Genomic DNA, 23,878 nt, shown 5'->3' on the forward strand with positions numbered 1-23,878 from the left:
GTGTATCCACATTCCCATGGCCAGCTATTTATAACTACATTTAGTTTGATTCAAATTTCTCTTCCAGTGTTATCACTTTTTATTTCTTTAAATGTTTAGTAGAATTCACCAGTAAAACCATCTGGGCCTGGAGGTCTTTTCAGGCAGAGTTTTTAATGACAAATTCAATTTCATTAATAGTTATGGGGCTATTCAAATGATCTCTTCCCTTCCTATCCTATTCACACTGGGTGAGTTGTGGTAATTTGTTCAGGTAATTCTCAGGAAGGCAGGAAAAAGGAAACAGAGAAATGAAAGAGAGAACACACACACAAAATAAAATGGCAGACTTAAGTCCTAATATAGCAATAATTACATGAAATGTAAATGGTCTAAACCCACTAAAAGACAGAGTGGATTAAAAAACATGATCCAAATATATGCTGTCTACAAAAACACACTTAAAATATAAGTATATAAGTCAAAAGTGAAATAATGGAGAAAGATATACAATGCAAAGATTACTTAAAGCAGGAGTGACTATTAATATCAGATTAAGTAGACTTCATAGCAAAGAAAATTACCAGAGATGGAGAGGAACATTATATAATGATAAAAAGATGGATCCACCAAGAAGACACAGCAGTCATAAATATATGTGCACCAAACAACAGTGCTGCAAAACATGCGAAACAAAAACTGATTGAAATGAAAGGAGAAATAGACAACTCCCCAGTTACAGCTGGAGACTTCAACCTCTCTCAGTAATTGATAGAAGACACAGAAAATCATCAAGGATATAGAAGAACTCAACACCATCAACTAACAGGATCAAATTGACGTTTATAGAACACTCCATCCAACAGCAGCAGCATATGCATTGTTTTCAAGCACCCACAGAACATGTACCATGAAAGACCATATCCTGGGCCATAAAATAAACCTCAACAAATTTAAACAAATCAGAATTATACAGAGTGTGTTCTCTAATTACAATGGAATCAAAACTAGAAATAAGTAACAGAAAGACAAGAAAATATTCAAATACTTGGAAACTAAAAATCACACTTCTAAATAAAAAAAGTCTGAAGGAAAAAAAAGAAGTCTCAAGGGAAAAAAATACATCGAAGTGAATGAAAATGAAAATAAACACATTAAAACACAGCTAAAGCAGTGCTGAGAAGGAAATTTATACACTAAATGCTTACATTGGAAAAGAAGAAAAGTCTCAAATCAATAAGCTAAGCTCCCAACTCAAGAAACTAGAAAAAGAAGAGCAAAATAAACTCAAAGCAAGCAGAAGGACTGAAATAATAGAGATAAGAGCAGAAATAAATGAAATTAAAAACAGAAAAAATAATGAAACAAAAAGGTGGTTCTGTGAAATGGTCAATAAAATTGACCAACCTATAGCAAGAAAACAAGGAGGTAAAAATTGCTAATATCAGGAATGAAAGAAGGGATGCGATTGTTTCATTTGCTTCAAGTGTGTTCATAATTGCTCACTGAAGCATTTTTATGATGGCTGCTTTCACATTGTTGTTAGATAATTCACGTATCTCTGTCATCTTGGTGCTAGCATCTACTGATTGTCTTTGATCAAGTTGAGATCCTCCTGGTTCTTGATATGAGTGATTTTTTTAATGACACCTAGACATTTTAGGTATTATGCTATGAGACTCTGGATCTTTTTTAAACCTTCTGTTTTGGCTGGCTTCCTCTGACACTGCTCTGGCTGGAGATAGGGTTACAGGGAGGGGATATCACCTCATCACTGCCAGGTGGTTGTAGAAGTCCTGGTTCACCATTTGGCCTCTGTTGACATTCAAGGGTAGGGATTCTGTTATTGCTTAGTGAGGCTGGGAGTTTTAGGCTCCCCATTAGGCCTCCACTGATACCTTCCTCACTGGGATTGGTAAGAGTGTCTTACTACTGCTCCTTATGTGGCTTCCACTGACACCATGGGGGCGGGGTGCGGGTGGAGGTGTCCTCATTACTGTTGGGTGGTGGTGCAAGTTCTGACTTTCCACTAAGTCTCCTCTGACACCACCCTAGATAGGAGGGGGAGAGAAACATCATTACTGCTGGGTTGAGGTGTAAGTCTAGGCTCCCCACTGTTACTGTTATAGTATATAAAAATACTGACAGTAAGGACATGAAAATGCCTGACTCTTGTGTTCATTCATGATGCTGTTCTGATCTTTTTTTTCGTGTGTGAGGAAGATCAGCCCTGTGCTAACATCTGCCAATCCTCCTCTTTTTTGTCTGAGGAAGACTGGCCCTGGGCTAACATCCATGACCATCTTCCTCCACTTTATATGGGACGCTGCCACAGCATGGCTTGCCACGCAGTGCGTCGGTGCATGCCTGGGATCCGAACCGGCGAACCCCGGGCTGCCGCAATGGAGCGCGCACACTTAACCGCTTGTGCCACTGGGCCAGCCCCAGCAGTTCTGATCTTTAGGAGGCAGGAGACTGTGTCATGATGATGAGTTAGTGAGGCTCAAGACATGTGTTGGGCAAGACTGTGGAGCATTCCTTACCAGAGCATAGACAGTCTCTCTGTGGGTGGGACAGCTTGGGCTTGGGTTTCTAGAAGTGATTCAACAAGCATTTCTGGAGCATGACTAGGACCTAAGAACCTGCTGCTAGGGGCAGAGAATTCAAGGATGTGATCTCTGCCCTTTAAGAACCTAATATGTACTAGAGGGCCGGCCCCATGGCTTAGCGGTTAAGTGCGTGCGCTCCACTGCTGGCGGCCTGGGTTCGGTCCTGGGCATGCACCGACGCACAGCTTCTCCGGCCATGCTGAGGCCGCGTCCCACATACAGCAACTAGAAAGATGTGCAGCTATGACATACAACTGTCTACTGGGGCTTTGGGGGAATAAATAAATAAATAAAATTATATATAAAAAAAGAACCAAATATGTACTAGAAATAGAAAGATATATAATGAGATGTAAAATTTATCATAGTAGCCAGCAGGTCCCACCAGCCCCTTTATCTGGTGCTATTTCTGCTATTTCTTCCTTCATTCACTCAAACTTATGCCAAGCATTTTATTTCATGCCAGCCTTTGTGCAAAGCACTGGGAACACAAAGACCAGTAAGAAAAGATGGCTTCCAAAACCAGTCATTACTCGTGAGGAGCTGAACTTACTAATATTTCTGGCATAAAAGTTCTCTCCCCTTTGTACAAAACCAAAGTCCTCTCCTACTTAAACTTTCTTCTCAAGTCTTTGCAAATGAAGGCCATGTGCTTATAGTCAACCCAATTATTCCAGTTATCCCCTTTACTTTGGGTTTATGCATTTTACAAACTCTGTATGTATTGGCCCTCTATTTATAGAAGCTATCACTCTGAGGTCCCTATTATAATGAAGCAACTTCTCATGGGGTTATGTATTAATAGGGTTGTTATGGGGTTATATAATTAATGCTCTGTTTCTCTTCAAAGACTAATAGATGCTACTGATTGTTGAGTTAGATCTGGAAATCCTGTTCTCCAAAATCTTATCATAATTTCAGATCGGACTTCAAACAGTTTTAACCTGTGAATGGCACATGGTAGATCCCTAAATAAATGAGCTTGACTTTAATTACTGACCTATCCTAGCCTAGTATAATCTGCCACTGGTCTGAATGAATTGGTGAACATGGTGTGTGACTCTGTATTATAAATGAATAATTAATAGCCACCCAAAGTCTCTCCCCAAGCAGCACAAAGAAAACCATAAGAGCATTCATTCCCTAAGCCAAAGGTACAAGTATGCAAATACCTGAGGGAAGGCTGTGGAAGAGTGTCTGGACTGGCTGGTACCTGGACTCCTTTTTCCCATTCTTCCTTCCATGTATCCGCAAAGAGGTAATAGCTGTCAGGATTAATGTGGTGAGAATCTGGAATTTTCATGGCACTGATGAGGTCCTTTCGGAATACCTGGGAAGACATTGCACGCACCTTGAGAAGACCATCACTATGGAACTAACACCATTTAATGTTCTCTTTTTAAAAAGACCATCCCCACTCACTCTACACTTCATCAAGAGAAACATCTCTAACTTCCTAAACGGCCAGATCAACTTGTTTGGAAAGGGTTTGAATATGGACAGGGAAGCCAGCTTGTTCTGGATTTAATAAAGAGTAAAGGGGATCTTCCTGAATTATTTTCTTTGGCTCCTTGAATTTAATTCAACAATACAGGTTACTCTAAAACAGTTTGTATTGGGGCCGGCCCGGTGGCTTAGCGGTTAAGTTTGTGTGTTCTGCTTCGGCGGCCCGGGGTTCACCGGTTTGGATCCTGGGTGCGGACCTACTCACTGCTCATCAAGCCATGCTGAGGCGGTGTCCCACACAGAAGAGCTATAACTTTACAACCATGATACACAACTATGTACTGGGGCTTTGGGGAGAAAAAAAGAAAAAGAGGAAGATTGGCAACAGATGTTAGCACAGGGCTAATCTTCCTCAAAAAAAAACCAATTTGTATAAAACAAACAATCCTTAACTCTCAAATTAAGCAATAAGTATCCTCTGATAACTTATAATTGTTTATTTAGCCATTACCTTAGTTTTTAATTGTTTACTTAGAAATAATTTAGACTTACAGAAAAGTTACAAAAATAGTACAGAGCTCCCATATACCCTTCACGTAGTTTCCTCTAATGTTAACGTCTTACATAACCAGAGTACAATTACCTAAACCAGGAAAATAACATTGCTGCAATACAATTAATTAATCTACATATTCAAATTTTACTAATTTTCCTCCTAATGTCCTTCTGTTCCAGAATTCAATCCAGGATCCCACATTGCAATTAGTCGTCATGTCTCCTTAGTATCCTCCAATTTGTGACAGCTTCTCAGTCTTTCCTTGTCTTTCGAGCCTTGACACTTTTGAAGAGTACTGGTCATGTATTTTATACAATGTCCCTATAATCTGGGTTTGTCTGATATTTTCTCATGATTAGATTGAGGTTATTCATTTTTTGGCAAGAATACCACAGAAATGATGCCATGCCTTCTTCATTCTATTATATCATGGATATATGATGCCAATGTCTTATTAGTGGTGATGTTAAACTTGATCACTTGGTTAAGGTAGTGTTTTTCTGGTTTCCTCCACTGTTAGGTTACTAAATTTCCCTTTGTAATTAATAAATATCTTAGAGGAGACACTTTGAAATTATAAAAATATCCCGTTTCCCTTTAAACTGTCATGGCCTAATCTTAGCATTCACTGGTGGATATCTTGCCTGCAACAATTATTACTGTGGTGTTCTACTGGTGATTTTCTATTTCCCTCAGTCCTTAAACATTTATTAATTGGAATTCCTCTGAAACAAAGATCTGTCCCTTCTCCCTCATTTACTTATTTATTCAATTATTTATTTATATCATTATAGACTCATGAATATCTATTTTATTCTTTGGGTTATAATTCAATATTATTGTTATTTATTTGTTACTCAAATTGTTCCACCTTTGTTCACTCAGAGTTCTTTCAGGTTGGCTGGCGTCTGTGCTCTTTTGACATGTCCCATCTTTTTTTTGAGCATTTCCTTAATTTCCTACATTACAACATGCCCCAGGCATGTTTATATCCTCTAATGGGTTATAAAAGCTGTTGATTTTATATGTTAACTTCATATCCTGCTACCTTACTGAATTCTTTTATTGTTTGAGTTAGTTTTATCATTCATTTTCCAAATATATTACCATATCATCTGCAAATAGAATTTTGCATCTTTTTTTACCTAGTCTTATGTCTCTAATTGGTTTCTCTTGTTTAATGCACTGGCTAATACCTCAACTAAAATTTGGAATAGTAACGGCGATAGTGGGCATAACTGCCTTCTTCCTGAAAGTAGTAGAAATGCCTCTAGTGTTCCCCATTAAATAAGATACTAGGTTGAGAACTATGGTATATATATTTTATAATGTTAAGAAAGTATCTTACAGTTCCTATTTTCTTAAATGCTTTATAACGCCTGGGTATTGAATTTTTGTTAAAGGCTTCTTTAGTATATGGAAATAATTATAATTTTTCCTTAGATATATTAATATGCTGTATGATAATACTGGATTTCTTAATACTGAAACAAACTTGCATTTCTTGAGTGAATGTGATTTGGTCATGATATACCACTTCCTTAATATGGTATTATATTGTTTTCTAATATTTAATATTTTTGTATAATATTCATGAGTGCTATTAATCTGCATTTTTTAAATTATATTTTCTTTGTCTTTTAGGTAATGGTGTTACGCATGCTTCATAAAAGGAATTAGAACATTTTCCTTCCATTACAATGCTCTAGAATAAACTGAGAATTATTGAGATTATCTGGTCCCTATGAAACCATCTGGACTTGGTGCTCTTTTTGTGGGGTAGTTCCTTAATAATTTTCTCTATTTCTTCTTTGGAAATTGATCTCTCGAAGCTTTCTACCTCTAATGGGGTCAATTTTGGTAATCTGTATTTCCATAGGAAATTATCTATCTTATCCAGGTTTTCAAATTTATTTGTACAGATGCTTGCAAAGTATAGACAGTTCCACTTTGCACAGCAACGTGGGACCATAAAAATCACAGTGTGCGTGGAAACTGTGAAAAGTGATCTTAATAATTTATGGGAAAAATTATGATTTTTGTATGACCTTTGAACATTTTGGTCAAAATATCAGAAACTCTTACTGTTGGCTATAAATGTACAGAGAAATGAAAAAAATAGAACTAATGTTTATTTTGTATACTGTAATTAAACTTTAGAAACATTGAGAATTAAAGTTTTTTTGTAGAAAAACTTATCAAGAATAGGTGGAACAACACTTGCCTCCTTTTTCTCATGTAAGAAGATATGGGCAAACATCTGAGATGGAATGCTTTCATTATCATTATTTAAAAAAATCTATAATTTCAATTCGTATTTCCCCTTTTCACCCAAGAGTTGTTTAATACAAGATTTTAAAATTTCCATAGGGAAGGATGTTTCTGTTTTTGTTAGTAATTTCTGAGTTTACTGCATTGTGATCAGAGTCTTGTTTATAATACTTTTACTTAATGGAAATTACTGATGTTTTCTTTGTGACTTAGTATTTGATCATATTTTGTGTATGTACCATACACGTTTGAGAAGGTGTATTCTCTATTATCTCTAATATCAAGGTGTAGAGTTTGATATATACTCATCAGATGTACCTTACTGCTTATGCTGTTTAGATCTCCTATCGCCTCACTTATTTTCTGTTCACTTAATCTGATACTGAGAGAGGTGTTTCAAAGTCTCCTATGATTAGTGTGTTTCTATGTCTCCTTGCATCTCCTATAGTTTTTGCTCCATAAAGGTGGTTGCTGAGTTATTTAGTGTATAAATATTCATAAGTACTATATCTTCATGGCGAATTGTAGCTTTTAGCATTAAAAAGTCTCCTTCTTTGTTTGGGGGGCTTGATTTCTACTTTGTCTGATATCAGGATCACTACTCCTGCTGTTTTTGTTTGTTTTCCAGGTATACTTTTGTCAATTTCTTTATTTTTAGCCTTTCTGAATAGGTGTTTTAGGTATACTCTTGTATCCAGCACGTAGTTGGGTCTTGTTTTGTGAGCCCCCAATTTTTTCTTTAATAGATGTTAAGTTCATTCATATTTATTGGCATGACTGATATTTGGTCTCAACTCTGTCATATTTGATAATTATGTGTATGATGTTACATTTCCTATGTTTCTTTCTCTATCAGATGCATATTTTTTGCTCTTTTAATTATAAATTATTTTTTGTATTTAAGAAGGTTTGTAGTTTTATTCTAGTTGTTATCTTTGTACTTAGCTCTTTTTAAAATGGCCTTAGTCTTATTTTCTTTTTTAACCTTTTTACTACCTGGTTTACCAGTTTTTAATTGCTTTCAGTGAACTCCTCAGGGGTGAGAAGGATAGGAATGATATATTTACTGTGGCAGCCAAGAGGCTTCCCAGTGTGAGCCTTAACCCTACCCCTAGCAAGGAAGCCCTGTGTGGAAAGTTCAAAGGCCAGAGGTAGGGGATGATGATATGGGTAAAGCTACAACGTGGACTTGTGGAAACAAAGAGATTCCCCATAATCCATTTTCTGCACCCTAAGCACAATTAGGTACTGACAATATGGGAACTGGGATCCAACTAAAATTTGACATACTGTTATCCTCTGGTTGAAAGGGCCCCTGGGTGACTAAGGGGCACAGAAATGTGCTCACCAGCCTGGAAACATAACTTAAACGGCTGTGGCAGCCTCAGCTTTGTGATTCTGCTTTTTCAACAACAGAAAAAAAGTATGCCATGAGTTCTTACACTAACCTGGCAATGATTTCAGAGATGAAGGCCCAGTTAACTAATCTCTAAGCAATGAGAGAATCCATTTTCACATAAAAGCATAACGTATACTGATCTATACCTCATCTATACCTCACCTACTAATTTCTAAGTCTGAAAAAAATCAAACAACCACTTGTAGGCTGAAGAGAAATGTGTCCACATTACTGGAAAATCAAAGGAAGAGATGCTATTTAAGCAAACATTTCAGCCTTTAATGCTAATAAAGGTTCTCTGAGGAGAAACACTGTCCAAGTTATGTGTAACATGAAAGGAGAGGCACAGAGCATGATCCAGTAAAGCAATTAATTCTCAGCTGGTGCAGTTCTGTTTAAACTGACAACATTTCACAGTGAATAGGACTGAACTATCACACAATCAAATGATGCTATTTAAATGAATAAGGACTCATTCCATTTGCTACTTTGCAGGGACAGCTCTGCAAATACCTGTTGGTATCACTTAGGGAAGATTTAGAACAATATGACCTAAGCAAAGTAGAGAAGGAAACCAACCTTAAACATGCTGGTGACCAGGTGGCAACAAAATGGTTTTCCTACCAAGAATCCTAGCTAATTAAAGTTAATTGGGTGCTGTGCAGGGAGAAAGCCAAGTTTACAGGAAAGAAAAACTGGTGATTTATTACATAATACTTCGTATAAGGGGGTAAGAGAGGATTCACAGACATATCCATTTAACATGTTTCACACAGAGCTCAGTGTTCTGGGTGGCTAGAGGGAGAAACTAAATCACCATTTTGCTGAACACTCCGATTCATTTCTATAAATTACTAGAGTGCCTTTAATGAGGCCACTGGTTAAGTGGCAGTGGCAATTTACAATTGTGCTCAACTACTGTCTTCAGAAAAGACATTACTGTGGGAAATCCTACCTTAGATCTGGAAAGAATACTAGAGCCAAGCATTTTTCAACCTCCTGAAATATTTCATTATTTTCCATGTGATACACTTCACAAAATAAATCAACCGACTGCAAAATCATGCTTTGGGCTTAATAATGTCACACTATCCAATCACATAGCATAAGCCATATCTTCATACTTGATATAACTGCTTATGAAAATCTGTTCTGTATAGTTTCCTAAGTAGCCTAGAAACATATTATAGTGGGTTGAATGGCGGCCCCTCCAAAAGATATGCCCACATCCTAATTTCTGGGACCTGTGAATGTTACCTTATTTGGAAAAGGTATCTTTGCAGATGTAAATAATTTAAGGATTCTGAGATGAAGAGATCATCCTGGAATATCTGGGTGGGCCCTAAATCCAATGACAAGTGTCTTTACAAGAGAAAGGCAGAGGGAGATTTGAGACAGAAGACGAGGCGGCAGTGTGACCATGGAGGCAGAGACTGGAGTGACTCATTGATCCACAAGTCAATAAATCCTGATAGCCACCAGAACCTGGAAGAGGCCAAGAACAGAATCTCCCCTAAAATCTCTGGAGGGAGCACAGCCTGGCCAATTTGGGACTTCTGGCCTCCAGAACTGTAAGAAAATAAATTCCTGTTGTTTTAAGTCACCCAATTTGTGGCAATTTGTTACAGCAGCCCTAGGAAACTAATACACGTATTTACCAAACAGAAGAGTAACTTGAAGACTCTAGACAAGGAGATATAAAAGCAGAGGCCAATGAAATCCAGCCCTTGTCCATGGCTTCAGAAATACCAAACCTCCAGGGAACAGGCACTCTATGAGGTCTGGGAAACCTCGGACTGCAGGAACACCAATCAACTCATACCTATTCTTCTTAAGCAAATGAAGGCTAAATCCAATGACTATTATAATTTTCCCTTCCCCCTTAGAGAAAAATAGCAGACATACATGATAAGCCTGATTTCAATTTTACAAGCTCAAGCTAGCCAGATTAAATAGCATCAGATCCAAGGTTTCTAAAGAAGCATTTTTACTCAAGGCAGAGTGCAAGAGTCTGCCTTATCTTGCTGTAGAAGTCAAACATCTCAAGCACAAGGCAGAACATAAAATGTTGAAGAGGGGATAGGAATGTAAGTTCAGTACTCAGGCAGATATCTGCAAAGCGATATGAAATATATTTACCAGCCTGGTCTCATGAATTGGCTTCTGATATGAAAAGGCATTTCTTTTAGGTTTTTAAAATGAATATAGGCAAACAAAATAGCTAGAGCATTTCCTGGGTAGAGGTGTGAGTTTTATACACATACAGTGGCACATACATACACACATATTTGTATATATTTTCATAAAGAAAGAAAAGGATAAACCAAAAACTTTTTCAAAAATGGTTAACTCTGGGGAGGGGGGAGAAAATATGGAGGAGAGAGAGACAAAAGCTGGATCTTTCTGTATTTTGTTTCACAGTTTGATGTCTGAACCAGGCAAATGTTTTATGTAGTTAAAAATGAAATTAAAAATCTTTAAAGAAAGGAATATGGGACAGACTACCTGGCTACTGGTTTCACCACTTACTAGTTCGGGGCAAGTTATCTAAATTCTCTGTGTCTCAGTTTACTCATCTGTAAAATGGGGATAATAACAACACCTCATAGGGGTTTTAACGATTAAATGGGTGAATTTACATAAAGGGCTTAGCATGGTATTGAGCTCATGGTAATTGCTAAATAATTCCTATTGCAGTTATTTTATTATCATCACCATAGTCTCAGCCATACTTCTAAAAGCAGAAAGAAGTATGTGGTTGAGTTCTCCTATCTAGTCCATAAAATAATTGTTAATGGGGTAAAGGAGATGTGAGTTCATGGCTCAACTAAAACATGCAAGGTTTGGCTACCAAAGACAGGGTTCCCAAGCAAGAACCCCATCAAGAACTTTAACCAACATTCTATAGGCCACGAGGTAATGCAGAAACTTCACAAAATAAAACATGGTCATTTGTTGCTAAAGTAAAGATTATGAATGAGGGATTCGGATGTTGACATTGACCTTGGTAATGAAGTTGAGAAATTTTACAAGTTATTAATTGCGTGCCTATTTTATATGCACTAGTAGTTTCCCCAAAAGTTCCTGAAACAAAAAGGCTTTGTACTTAACAGATATCTGCTCATTTATGGTCAAAGAGGGGATTCACAGGCTAACATACAGCCCAGAAGCTATGCCAAGTCCAACAGTGCATGCACATCTTGGCCTCTCAGATGCTTGCAGAAACAAAGGAGGCCTCACTATGAATTCAATTAGAATATCAATGTTTAACCTGCCAGAGCCACAAAATGAAAATGCCCTTCATGGACAGCTCTGGCTTTTACTGCTCTCATTAACATCTCTCAGTGGGCAGTTTCTTAAAGCACAGCTAGTCTGAACATTTCTGTGACATTTTTAGAGGAAAAGCCAGAACATTTAGTTCCTGTATGACACAAAGGGGAACACTGTCTGGTCCACGTAAATGAAGCAGAGAGACTGATCAGTTTTGATTCACAGTCACTTAAATCTGAAACCGTACATAACTGACCACAAACAGATGTGTGACCCCAAAAGCACAAAAAAACAGCTGCAAATATGGTAACTATATTTAATCAAAAGGAATTAACTGTAAGCGATTTTCTTAGTATTATACAAGCTTAAGGCAAGAAAAAGGTTTTTGGGTTATCTAGATGAATCAACCACTTAAAGCAGAGAAAATCTAGCAAAGAATACAAGCTTGTTCTTATATGACAACAAAAGCACCCAGTATCGTCAAGACATTGTGTCCCACGTTGATTTTTCCAATGAAACAAAGCTTATTCAATTTCTAAGTTTAAAACTTTAAAAATCACGTGAATATTTTTCATGGAAATATTTTTCAAATAGTTTAAAATAATTCTCAGTTTTCTTACAAAGAATAAATAGGATATTTTTGATGGCTATGGGCTGACATAAACTGATACATTAATTACCACAAAGCAATGTACTTTGGGGCTGCTTAGGTAGGTTTAATTATTCCCCTTACCCTGTACCAAACAGAGGTGTATGCATCCTGGTAACGGAGGAGGGGGAGCAATTGAGTCTGACTTGGAGATCTGGGCAATTTTCACACAAGAGATGACATCTGAGGTTTGCTTTGAAAGTTTCTCTCCCATCCCTTCAATATCCCTTTCTGTGTAGTAAGTGTGCTTTTGCAAGTTCAGTGCTTTTTATCTGCTGTGGGTCAGAAACCAAATAATCACAATTGTTAGAAATACAGGTAAAGTGATGTAAACAGGTTCTATTTGAGGGTACTGCAGTGTTCTCTGCTGAATTAGAATATACGAGCTTTCACTCTGTTGCTATGAAAAGTCTCGGACATAATAAATGAGACTCTGGGCCTACAGATGATATGCAGTCAATCCTTTAAGATAGGTTGATATGTTTTATAGACAAGTCCGACTAACATTAGGCGAAAATATCCTGGCTTTTGAGAAAGAATGGAAGACTTTTTAATACACTCAAATTGGTCATCTAGTAGTATGTGCTTTTTCTAGGGTAATTAGCTTTTTAAAACATCTTTAAGAGCATGGGCCCTTTTGAGAATCAGATGAAGGCTACTAGCTCAGGAAAAAAATACACATAAAAACATACCCTTAGAAGTCTGTATGCAATTTTCAGAAAGTACCAAAGCCCCAAAACCATATGTAGGTTTCACACACCCCTAGGAAACTCTTCTCTAGAGCATAAATCAGGGGGAAGCATGCACAGGAATCTCACTGAAGCACTAAACATCAAAGAAAATATGTATCTATTAATGCAGCTAATTAAACCCCAACAAAAACAATTATTTATATTGCATTTCAATGATTAACTCCCAGTAGAAACATAAAGTTTCATCTCGGACCTGTAGAGAGTCAGAAAAAAGAAACTCCCATCCTTACAAGAAAAAGGAAGGACAGGCATTAAATTAATGATTTTTTTGTGAACACATCAGAGAAATGAGTCACAGCACAAATGGCCAACTCAAAGAGAGACAGGTGTGCCTGCAGGGAGACACAACACAGGACAGGAGCACTTGCCTACCTGGGGTAGAAGCCACAGCAGGAACATTAAACTAGAATTTTTTTTTGTTTTTTAGTCTCCTCCATTAGAGCCAGTTTTATTCCAAGGGCTTACACAATGTAACACATCCTGTTCAGACCTATATAGAAGTAGATTGACAGTAAGTAGTACATTGTAATAATTCATTTGGATTTGTATGAGTAATTTGGATTGTATGAGTTCTGCTATAATGAAAGAACCTCACAGAAGTAAAACTAAAGGTAACTTTTCAAATCCAGATGTTAAGAATTAATTTTTTAGATTTCTGGTGTATGTCAGTATTTGATTATTTATAATGGTTATCTATGGAAATGACTGAAATTATAGCATGTTTAAATTTGTTCAGTTTTCTTTTTGTCTTTTTATTATTGTGGTAAAAACCATATAACATGAATTTATCTTAAGTTTTTAAGCGTATAGTACAGTATTAACTATATGCACATTGTTGTACTAAATTTATAAACTAGAAATTTTAACGAATTGTTGGGGGCCAAGTGAGAACTACTATGAGAGTATGAAGTTCCTGGTGGCTGTAGTCATAGGTGTTCCCACCCCCTTGTAAGTTTTTTCTCCAGAAATCCAACTAGGCTCTCATAGGGAAGATGGGGGAAAACCTGGAGAAAGCTCCCCCACTGGTGCTATCTGGGCTCCTGGTGCTCAGTGTCCTGGCTCCCTTACTGAACAAAAGGCTTCTTCTGTGGGGGAAGGATATCAAGTGAGGGCACTGGTATAATTTCACCAGTGCTGGGGGAAGGGAAAAGCACCCAGCCTCAGCCTCCCTGTGTTACCTAAGGGGAAAAAAGCCTTAGTCTACAGGAGGGAGAAACTCAAGGACATAGAATGAGAACACCAGAGTATCCCTGCTGCAGGCAGATAACAGAATAGAGGGCAGGGGCAAAAAAGCTCTACCCCTGAAGTCCACCTCCCCCATCCTACCCCCAGACACAGGACCACTACACACTCCAAAGATGGAGACGTAATTAGATTAAGAGAACACTGCCCCTCCTCCATACCCTACCATCATGCTAAAGTCTCCAGTGATAATAACAGAGGCTTACAGCTGGGAGAGCTTCAAAAGACAGAATCTCTCTGAGGACAAGCGCAAAGGGAAGACTCTAAGCCAAGAGAGGAGACAAAAACAAGGTCACTAGAGGAATTTGAAGTCTCTGGTGCCCATAGCAATAACAAATGTCAAACACCCTCATACACTGCTGATGGGAGTGTAAAATGATGAAGCCCCTTCAGAAAGTAGTCTGACATTTCCTCAAATGGTTAAATAGAGTTACCATGTGACCCAGAAATTCCATACCTAGGTGTATACTCAAGACAACTGAAAACATATGTCTACATAAAAACTTGTACATGAATGTTCATTGCAGCATTATTTATGATACTCCAAAAATGGAGACAACCCAAATGTCCATCAGCTAATGAATGGATAAACAAAATGTGATATATCTATACAATGGAATATCATTCGGTTGTAAAATGAAATGAAATACTGGTACATGCTACATCATAGATGAACCTTGAAAACATTACGCTAATTGAAAAAAGTCAGACACAAAAGGCCATATATTGTATGATTCCATTTATATGAAACGTCCAGAATAGGCAAATCCATAGAGACAGAAATTAGATTACTGGTTGCCAGGGGCTGGGAGTAAGGGGATTGGGGAGTAACTGCTAATGGGTAGGGGGTTTCTTTCTGGGTGATGAAAATGTTCTAAATTTAGATTGTGGTAATGGTTACACAACTCTGTGAACATACTAAAACCCATTGAATTATACACTTTAAATGGATAAACTGTATGGTGTGAGAATTATATTTCAAAAAAGATGTTAAAAATGCTTTTTAGAAAAGGGCAATCATTGTGGTGTCAATGGACATCACCTGAGAGGCCTCGACATACACTCCCTCTCAGCAATAACAAGGCACCCCTCCTCCTCAATGTGGTTTCAGCAGACTGTGTGGGGAGCCTGGACTGTCACCTCTGCCCATCAGTAACGTGGTACTCCTTACTACCACCACTCCCCCTGCTATCAGTGGAGGCAACAAGGTGGGGATTTCCATTCCCACTAAGTGGTAATGAGACACCCCTTCTCCTTCCCAGAGAGATAAGAGAAGTATCTTCCTAGAGGGACAACAGAACTAGAATGGAGAGCCTAAGAATTCTGCAACTGGTGGTAAAATTAGCATCCCTCTTCCCCACTGGCCTGGTTATTATGGAGGCCTGCTAAAACAGATTTAAATAAGACTTAGCCTCTGATAACATAATACCAAAAAAGTCCAGGATACCATAGAAAATCACTCATCATACTAAGAACTGGGAATGAGGGGCCGGCCCAGTGGTGCAAGTGGTTGAGTGTGCATGCTCTGCTGTGGCGGCCCGGAGTTCGCCGGTTCGGATCCCAGGTGCGCACTGACACACTGCTTGTTAAGCCATGCTGTGGCGGCATCCCATATAAAGTAGAGGAAGATGGGCACAGATGTTAGCCCAGGGCCGGTCCTCCTCAGCAAAAAAGAGGAGGATTGGCAGATGTTGGCTCAGGGCCGATCTTTCTCACCAAAAAAAAAAAAAGAACTGGGAATGAGAAGAGACAATCAATAGACACCATAGACACCAACATCAAGATGACACAGATGTTGGAATTATCTGACAAGGATTTTAAAGCAGCCATCGACAAAATGCTTCAGCAAGAAATTACAAACACTTATGAAACAAATAAATTGAAAGTTTCAGCAAAGAAATAGAGGATATAAAGAATAACCAAATGGAAAATCTAAAATGGAATAATAACTGAAATAACAAACTCATGGGATAGGCTCAACAGAAGAATGGAATTAGCAGAATAAAGAATCAGTGAACAAGAGAAGTTTACCCAATCTGATCAACAGAAAGAATATACACTGAAAAAAAATGAAGAGTCTGAGGGACCTGTGGGAAAATAACAAAAGGTCTAACATTCATGCAATTGAAGTCCCAAAAGAAGGAGAAAAAAGGTGGAGCTAAAACAAAAAACAGTTGAAGACGGGGCTGGCCTGGTGGCATAGTGGTTAAGTCTACGCACTCTGCTTCAGCAGCCTGGGGTTTACGGGTTCGGATCCTGGGCATGGGCATACGCACTGCTTATCAAGCCATGCTGTGGCAGGCATCCCACATATAAGGTAGGGGAGGATGGGCATGGAAGTTAGCCCAGGGCTAATCTTCCTCCACAAAAAAGAGGAGGATTGGCAACAGATGTTAGCTCAGGGCTAATCTTCCTCATCAAAAAACAAAAACAAAAAACAGTTGAAGAAATAATGGCTGACAATTTCCCAACCTTGGCAGAAGACATAAACCTAGATTCAAGAAGCTGATCAAACCTCAAACAGGATAAACCAAAAGAAATCCATGCCCAGGCACATCATAATCTAACTTTGGAAAACTAAAGACAAAAAAAAGTCTTGAAAGCAACTGGAAAAGAAATGACTGATTACCTACAGGAAAGCAACTATTTGAATAAGAGCAGATTTCTCATCAGAAACCATGGATGCCAGATGGAAGCAGCACATTTTTCAAGTGCTGGAATAAAAGTCCTGTCTAACCAGAATTCTATTATCAAGTGAAAACATCCTTCAGGAATGAAAGTGAAACCAAGACATTCTCAAATGAAGAAAAACTAAGAGAATTTATCACCAACAGACTTACCCTAAAAAAATGGCTAAAGGAAGTTCTTCAAACAGAAAGGAAATGAACAAAAGGAAAGTGGGAACATCAGGAATAAAGGAAGAACAAGAGAGCAAAAATATGAGTAACTATAATAAACTCATAAAAAATATGAGTAACTATAATAAACCCTTCTCCTCTTGAGTTTTATAAATGATGTTTGATGGTTGAAACAAATATTAGAACATTGCCTAATGTAGTTCTCAATGTGTGTAGAGAAAATATTTAAGACAATTATATTATAAAGGTGGGGGGTGGATAAACAAACCTAAATAGTGGTAAGGTTTCTATACTTCACTCGAAGTGGTAAAATGTAGAGACCAGTAGACTAATAAGTTATGTATGTAAAAGGTCCTCCCTTTTAAAGGTTGCTCCACAAGAGCAACCAATAAAAATCTACACAAAGATATATACTCAAAACCACTACAGAAAAATCAACAAGGAATTCAAAAAAATGTTCAAGTAATCCACAGTAAGACAGAAAATAAAACAGAAGAACATAAAAACAGAGAAAAAAATAGAAAACAAACAATAAAATGGCCGACTTAAACCAAATCATACCAAAATTTACATTAAATATAATGGTTTAAATATGTCAATTAAAAGAAAGGGATTGAAAGAGTGGACTAAAAACTGACCCAACTATATATCATCTATAAGAAACTCATTTCAAATATAATCATAATTACAGATTGAAAGTAAAAGAATGGAAAAAATATACCATGTAAACATGAATCAAAAGGAAGCCAGAAACTATTAATACTAGATAGTGCAGACTTCAAAGCAAACAAAATTATCAAAGACAAAGAGGGACATTACATGATGATAAATTCACCAAGAAGACATAGAAATCCTAAATATGTATGCACCTAACAACAGAGCTTCAAAATACACAAAGCAAAACTGACAACTGAGAGGAGAAACAGACAAATCCACAATTACATTTGGAGACTTCTACAGCTCTCTCTGAACAATTGATAAAATCACTAGGCAGAAAATGAGTGAGGATATAGAAGAACATCATCGACCAATAGGAACCAACAATATTCTTTTCAAGTGCCCATGAAACATTCACCAAGATAAACCATATCCTGGGCCATGAAACACACCTTGGCTAATGTAAAAGAACTGAAATCACACAGACTATGTTCTCTGACAAAAACGGACTCAAACTAGAAATCAATAACAGAAAGATAGCAGGAAAGTCTCTAAATGCTTGGAAACTAAACAATACACTTCTAAATAATCCATGGGTCAAAAAGGAAGTCTCGGGCCGGCCCATGGCTTAGCAGTTGGGTGTGCGCGCTCCGCTGCTGGTGGCCCAGGTTCGGATCCCGAGCGCGCACCGACGCACCGCTTCTCTGGCCATGCTGAGGCCGCGTCCCACGTACATCAACTAGAAGGATGTGCAGCTATGACATACAACTATCTACTGGGGCTTTGGGGGAAAAGAATAAATAAATAAAAATTATAAAAAAAAGAGGAAGTCTCAAGGGAAATAAAAAATATACTGAACTAGATAAAAGTGAAAATAAACATAAAATTAATAGGATGCAGCTACAGCAATGTTTAAAGGGAAATTTATAGCACTAAAATTCTTATATTAGAAAAGAGGAAAAATCTCAAATAGCCTAAGTACCCACCTCAAGAATTTAGAAAAAGAACAAAATAAACCTAAAGCAAGAAGGAAGAAAATAATAGAAATAAGAGGAGAAATCAATGGAATTGAAAAGAGAAAAATAATAAGATGATTTCACTGATTTATGGAACAATTTAAGCAACATGATAAATTACATAGTATTGGATTATAACCCAATGTATAAAATAAATACACATGAGTCCATACTGACATAAATAAGTTATTAGACAAATTTTTAAAATGAAGGAAGCATCCAAGGAGATTCTTGTAATTGCTTAATTTGGGGAAACAATCAAGATTATCTAATATAAAGCTCTTGGCACAAAAAATTTCAATAAATGGTAACTATGGGTAGTAGGTATGATAATGTCCATGTTATGATGACAAAACAAATTATTTTAGAGAGATGAAATAAACCAGCAAAGCAAAACATAGAACCAATCTCTTTTAATGCCAAGGCTAGTTTTGTTCAAAAGAGAGAACCTGATATTATAGAACAGAATGTGAAGCATAAACAAAAACATCTGCTTTCAGTAGCCCAGGTCGCCTATCCTTTGCAACCAAAGACTGCTATTCTCACTGACCTGGAGGCAGCAGGCCTTAAGACCCAAAGCTCTTGAGTCACTTTATGTTCTAGGACCAGCTGTCTTAAATAGGAAAATAGCAAGGTTTCTTTCTCATCATTCTGTAGTCAAAGCCTCCTCTGGATAAATGGGAAATTTGTTCTGCTCCTGTTTACATTCCTATTTTATTCCCTAAGTTTTTCTGCATGACACAGACACACATAGATACACTCTGATATTCTACTGTGCCCAGAAAGATCCCTGGCAAAGGATGGCAACAAAAAATGACCTCTGAGAGGGGCCGCCCGGTGGCATAGCGATTAAGTTCGAGCGCTCTGCTTCGGTGGCCTGGGGTTCGAAGGTTTGGATCCTGGGTGTGGAACTACACACTGCTCATCAAGCCATGCTGAGGTGGCATCCTACATAGAAGAACTAGAAGCACCTACAACTAGGATACACAACTATGTACTGGGGCTTTGGGGAGAAAAAAGAAAAAGAGGAAGATGGGCAACAGATGTTAACTCAGGGCCAATCTTCCTAAAAAATAAAAAATGACCTCTGAGAAAGGGAGAGAGAAATACTCTCTCCGGCTGACACCCTAAGGCAATGCCCCCCTTGTGTGAGAGCAGGCGTAACCTGTGACTTGCTTCTCACCAAAAGAATATGGCAAACATGATGGGATGCTACCCCTTGATTAGGTTATGTGGCAGATATGGTGCAATGTCATTCCCATGATTATGTTATGTTATATAAGACTCAGTCTTAGCAGACTGGAGCAAACGACTCTCCCCTTGCTGGCTTTGAAAAAGTAACCTGCCGTGTTTTGAGAGGATCTATGGAGAAGGCCACATGGCAAGGAACTACAAGTGGCCTCTAGGAGCAGAGGATAGTCCTTCACCACAAGCCAGCAGAAAACCAGGGACCTCAGTCTTCCAGCTGCAGGGAGATGAATTCTGCCAACAAGCTGAATGAGCTTGGCAGCGAATTCTTCCCTGGTCGAACCTCCAGATGAGAACATAGGCCAGCCAGCACACTGACTGCAGCCTTGAGAGACCTTGAACAGAGAACCTAGTCATGCTGTGCCTGGACTCCTGACCCACAGAAACTGAGATAATAAATGTGTGCTGCTTTAAGCCACTAATTTTGTGTAATGCAGTAATAGTTAACTAATACACTCTTTTCCCTTGCAGCCAAGAAGTCTACTCATAGTAGAAGTGAAGATACACAAGGTCAGTTTCTCATCATTTAACTGCCACAGAGGAAAGTCTATAGGATCCACTAAACCATTACCAAGTGCAACTCTACCACTTTGCTGCCCTGGGGGCAGAAGACGACCAGCCTTACAAGGAGTGCCTTGTTCTTCCTGGGCTGGCAGTGCTCTGAAGCCTGTGTGGACCCATCACAGCCCACAGCCCAGATCTCCAACCTAGTCCTTCCCTTCTTCACCCACAACCTCCTCATCTATCCCTTCCTGCACTGCCTCTCAACTGCCAACTTAGTTCTTTCCAATCATAGGCCAGATCTTCAGGTCCTTCTCAATTCCCCAAGTCTGGCTCCCTTTGACTTCTTGGTTAGGGGAGGCTTTATATTCTAAAGCCAGGCACTAAAGTGTCATCACCAAAATGAAATCACAGTGTGAAGATTACTGTTTTCCCAAAGGGAAAAGAAAATGGAATCTTTCTTGAAAAACAGAAAGGTTCATCAGAAAACAAACCTATCCATTGGCACATAGACAACTCCTCACATCTCCAAGATCTGGGTATTGTAGTTATGCAGGCAGGAGGCACCTATCTATCCATTTTTTTAAGTCTAAAAATTGAATATTTGATCTCACCTCAGCAGGTTTCTTGTGTTCATTTGGAATTTTTGACTTGTTCCTATACATTGAGCCAGAAGTAAAGGAAGTAGAAGGACCTGCAAAAGATAATTAGAAAAAAATACTGAGAATTATTATTCGCTAATATAAATTTCACCCAAGACAGTATGAAAGATGATGGAGAAGAGCACAGTGATCTCATACCACTGAAGAAAACAGTTAAACCACACCCAAGAAAACCTCATAATGCAGTTTAACAACATTTACAGGTGACCTCCCAGCATACAAAAGCTTCACCAATGCTAATGCTGAGGAGATTTGATTTGGTGTAATAATACCTCATAACATTTTGGAATAACACAATTCATGTTCCACCTGGAGAAAAAGTATCTGCAAAAGCAACTGGAAAAACTAAAAATGTGGAACAAGTAATCTGTGTATCCTTCAGCACTTCCCCAAATGCTATTGTTAATAAGGTTGTTGCCTTTTACAAATGATGATTCATCCAGCCAAACATTTAGTACCTGAGCTACAATTAGAATTGTAGGGCCTACAATTTATGCTCTCATACTTTCTTCCCTTCTAGAAAAGCACTGTTAAATCATTATTAGATTTGGCTTTTGTTGGTTAGGTAAATGAAAAGTGAAAAACAAAATGCTATATGCCACACAAAACCAATTCTCTCACCTATCTATTTCTAATTAAATTTAAATGAATAAGAAAAATGGTACCACAAGCTTCCTTCCTAGAAACATTATTTTTTAACCATCGAAGGAAGCATGAAAACGCCTGTCCTCAAGTCAAAGAAGAAATCTTCAAGGAGTATAAATACAGAGGTTACCAGCTGTTGGCCAGTTCTACTCACTCTCGTCTGAACTGTCACTGCTGCTGAGAGTTCTATGGCGTTTCATCCTGGAGCATCCTGGGAAAGAGAACAACACTGAATAAAACAATCAAACATACACACCCACTCCAGAGGGCAGTCAACACCGTCCTACAGATCCTAAGAAGCAGCAGCAGCAGGGAAATCCCACAAATCAAATGATTTTTGTCAAGAATATTCTCAAATGACCTAGAGTGATGGGAGAAGAGGACTACCAAATTCTCCAATACACAGTGTGTCAAAGATTGAGTGAGACCACATATTAGCCTTAGGAGGAAGCCCAAGCAGCAGAGAATGAACAGTATAGGATTGGCTGGAGCCTCACATATGGCCACATAACCACTGTCCACCCAAAGAAAGGGGGGCAGCCATGGGGTCATCACCAGCCAAGGATCCCCAATAAGGGAGGAGCAGGAAAGGAAAAAGCAGTCACAAAGGCAGAGCTGTCAAGCCACAAGGTTAAAAGACATGACACATGGTTGGCTGAAGAAAGAACAAGTGAGGCATGTCCCACCTTTAAGAGCACAACCAAATTGCTTTTCTACCTGCCCCTTCTCCTCCTTTCTTACTTTCATCCTGCAAACAACTAGCCTAATCTAAAATTATATCTATATATACACCACAAGAAATGTTATAGAAAGCTCCTATATTGTGAAAAATACATAATGCTTTTGATTAAAACTTCTAATGGTTTAAGTGTCCTTTCTTGTGTGTGTGCGGCCAATGACAAATAAAAAAAGAGGCACCACCTTTCTGGGAACACATCAGCACTACAGTGTAGGAAAAAAGGAAGACAGACACTTCAAGTCACAAAGGAAGTGCTGAAAATTTAAACTAGAAAAGACAGTAACTGACATTCTTTTCCGTGCCACAGTCTACAAAATGCCACTTGGGGCAATCATGATCCCACAAGGAACAAAGGTCAGGGCTACCACCTTCAAACCACTCACAATCTACCAAGGAGAAAGAAATCTGAGTACAAGGACACTGTGAGCAATTAGGAGTAAGAGAAACAAAACTGTATGTTAAAAAGCTAATAGAGTTCCATTTCTGGCATGACAGTGTGAAGAACTTTGCGGACCCACTCCCCAATGAAACTGAGAAAATTATTAAAAAAAGAAACAAAAAGCCACTCATTTAAAATCTCTGGAAATGGTCCAAAGGTCATAGAGCAAATGAAGAAGCATTTATTAAAGGAAATCTACTATAACTCAGCGAATCACGAGTCTGTGGTATTTGGACCTAGACCTTCTCCCTCCACCCCTACTCCCAGCACAGATCTCACACCAGACTGGAGCAGCCAAGAACACAGAGCTCCCTCTCCCCCAGCTCCCAGTTGCAAGGCTTTCTTCCTGGGAGGAGCAGGACATCAACATTTCTCATCCTGCCCCCAGCTACCTTTTCCTGAGGCTAAGTTCCAGACAACTGTGGCTAACAGGCGGGGGCTCCTTTCTTCCAGGTGGCCCCTACTCATGGGATGGAGGCTATGCCTTGGGTGTGGTGACACCAAGAATACTGAGGCCCCAGTTGTTCTGGCCCTGGCTCGTGGAATACGGGCTCTACATCAAGAGAGGCAAACCTAGGAGACCTGAGGCTGCCACTCAGAGGGAAGCACACCAGAGCTGTGGTTCAGAGATTTTGCCTAGGGGGAGAAGCAGGCCATAGAATAGAGGGCTCCAAATCTCCCAGCAATGGAACTGACCTCATTTGCAACAGAGTGTGAAGAAGTTCAAGCCTAGGCTGGCTAGCATGCTGGAGAGAACCAGGGAAAGAGACAGCTGAGAGGAACCATCCTGGGGTCAGAATAATCTCAAAATACTGATCTAGGGAACCATCCTGTCAAAGGAGCCCTAACTTGACTGGATCAGTTTGGGGAGCAATTTATGCTCCAGGGAATTATTAAAAACAACAGAGCAATCAGCCAGCAATTAGTGGAGTATAACAGC

General features: G+C 38.7%; 2 protein-coding genes across 5 annotated transcripts in view; one reads left to right on the forward strand and one right to left on the reverse strand.

The window, feature by feature from the left end:
* The window catches only part of LOC101398697 (uncharacterized), a 727,039-nt gene that overhangs the window by 243,844 nt on the left and 459,317 nt on the right, over positions 1-23,878 (forward strand).
* The window catches only part of JADE3 (jade family PHD finger 3), a 130,637-nt gene that overhangs the window by 47,495 nt on the left and 59,264 nt on the right, over positions 1-23,878 (reverse strand). For 2 of the 4 annotated variants that reach the window (XM_087427193.1, XM_087427194.1), the window contains exons 2-4: positions 21,915-21,971; positions 21,068-21,147; positions 3,761-3,918 (exon numbers count right to left, since the gene is read on the reverse strand). In XM_087427193.1, the coding sequence (XP_087283319.1) occupies positions 3,761-3,918; positions 21,068-21,147; positions 21,915-21,960 (284 nt within the window). In that variant the 5' untranslated portion in view covers positions 21,961-21,971. Of the gene's footprint in view, positions 1-3,760; positions 3,919-12,263; positions 12,406-13,303; positions 13,422-21,067; positions 21,148-21,914; positions 21,972-23,878 lie in introns of those variants that run through there. The other 2 variants (XM_087427195.1, XM_087427196.1) reach the window with 2 other exon arrangements.

This window comes from Ceratotherium simum, chromosome X, assembly GCF_057802395.1.
Source record: "Ceratotherium simum simum isolate JZ-2026a chromosome X, ASM5780239v1, whole genome shotgun sequence".
Taxonomy (NCBI): domain Eukaryota; kingdom Metazoa; phylum Chordata; class Mammalia; order Perissodactyla; family Rhinocerotidae; genus Ceratotherium; species Ceratotherium simum.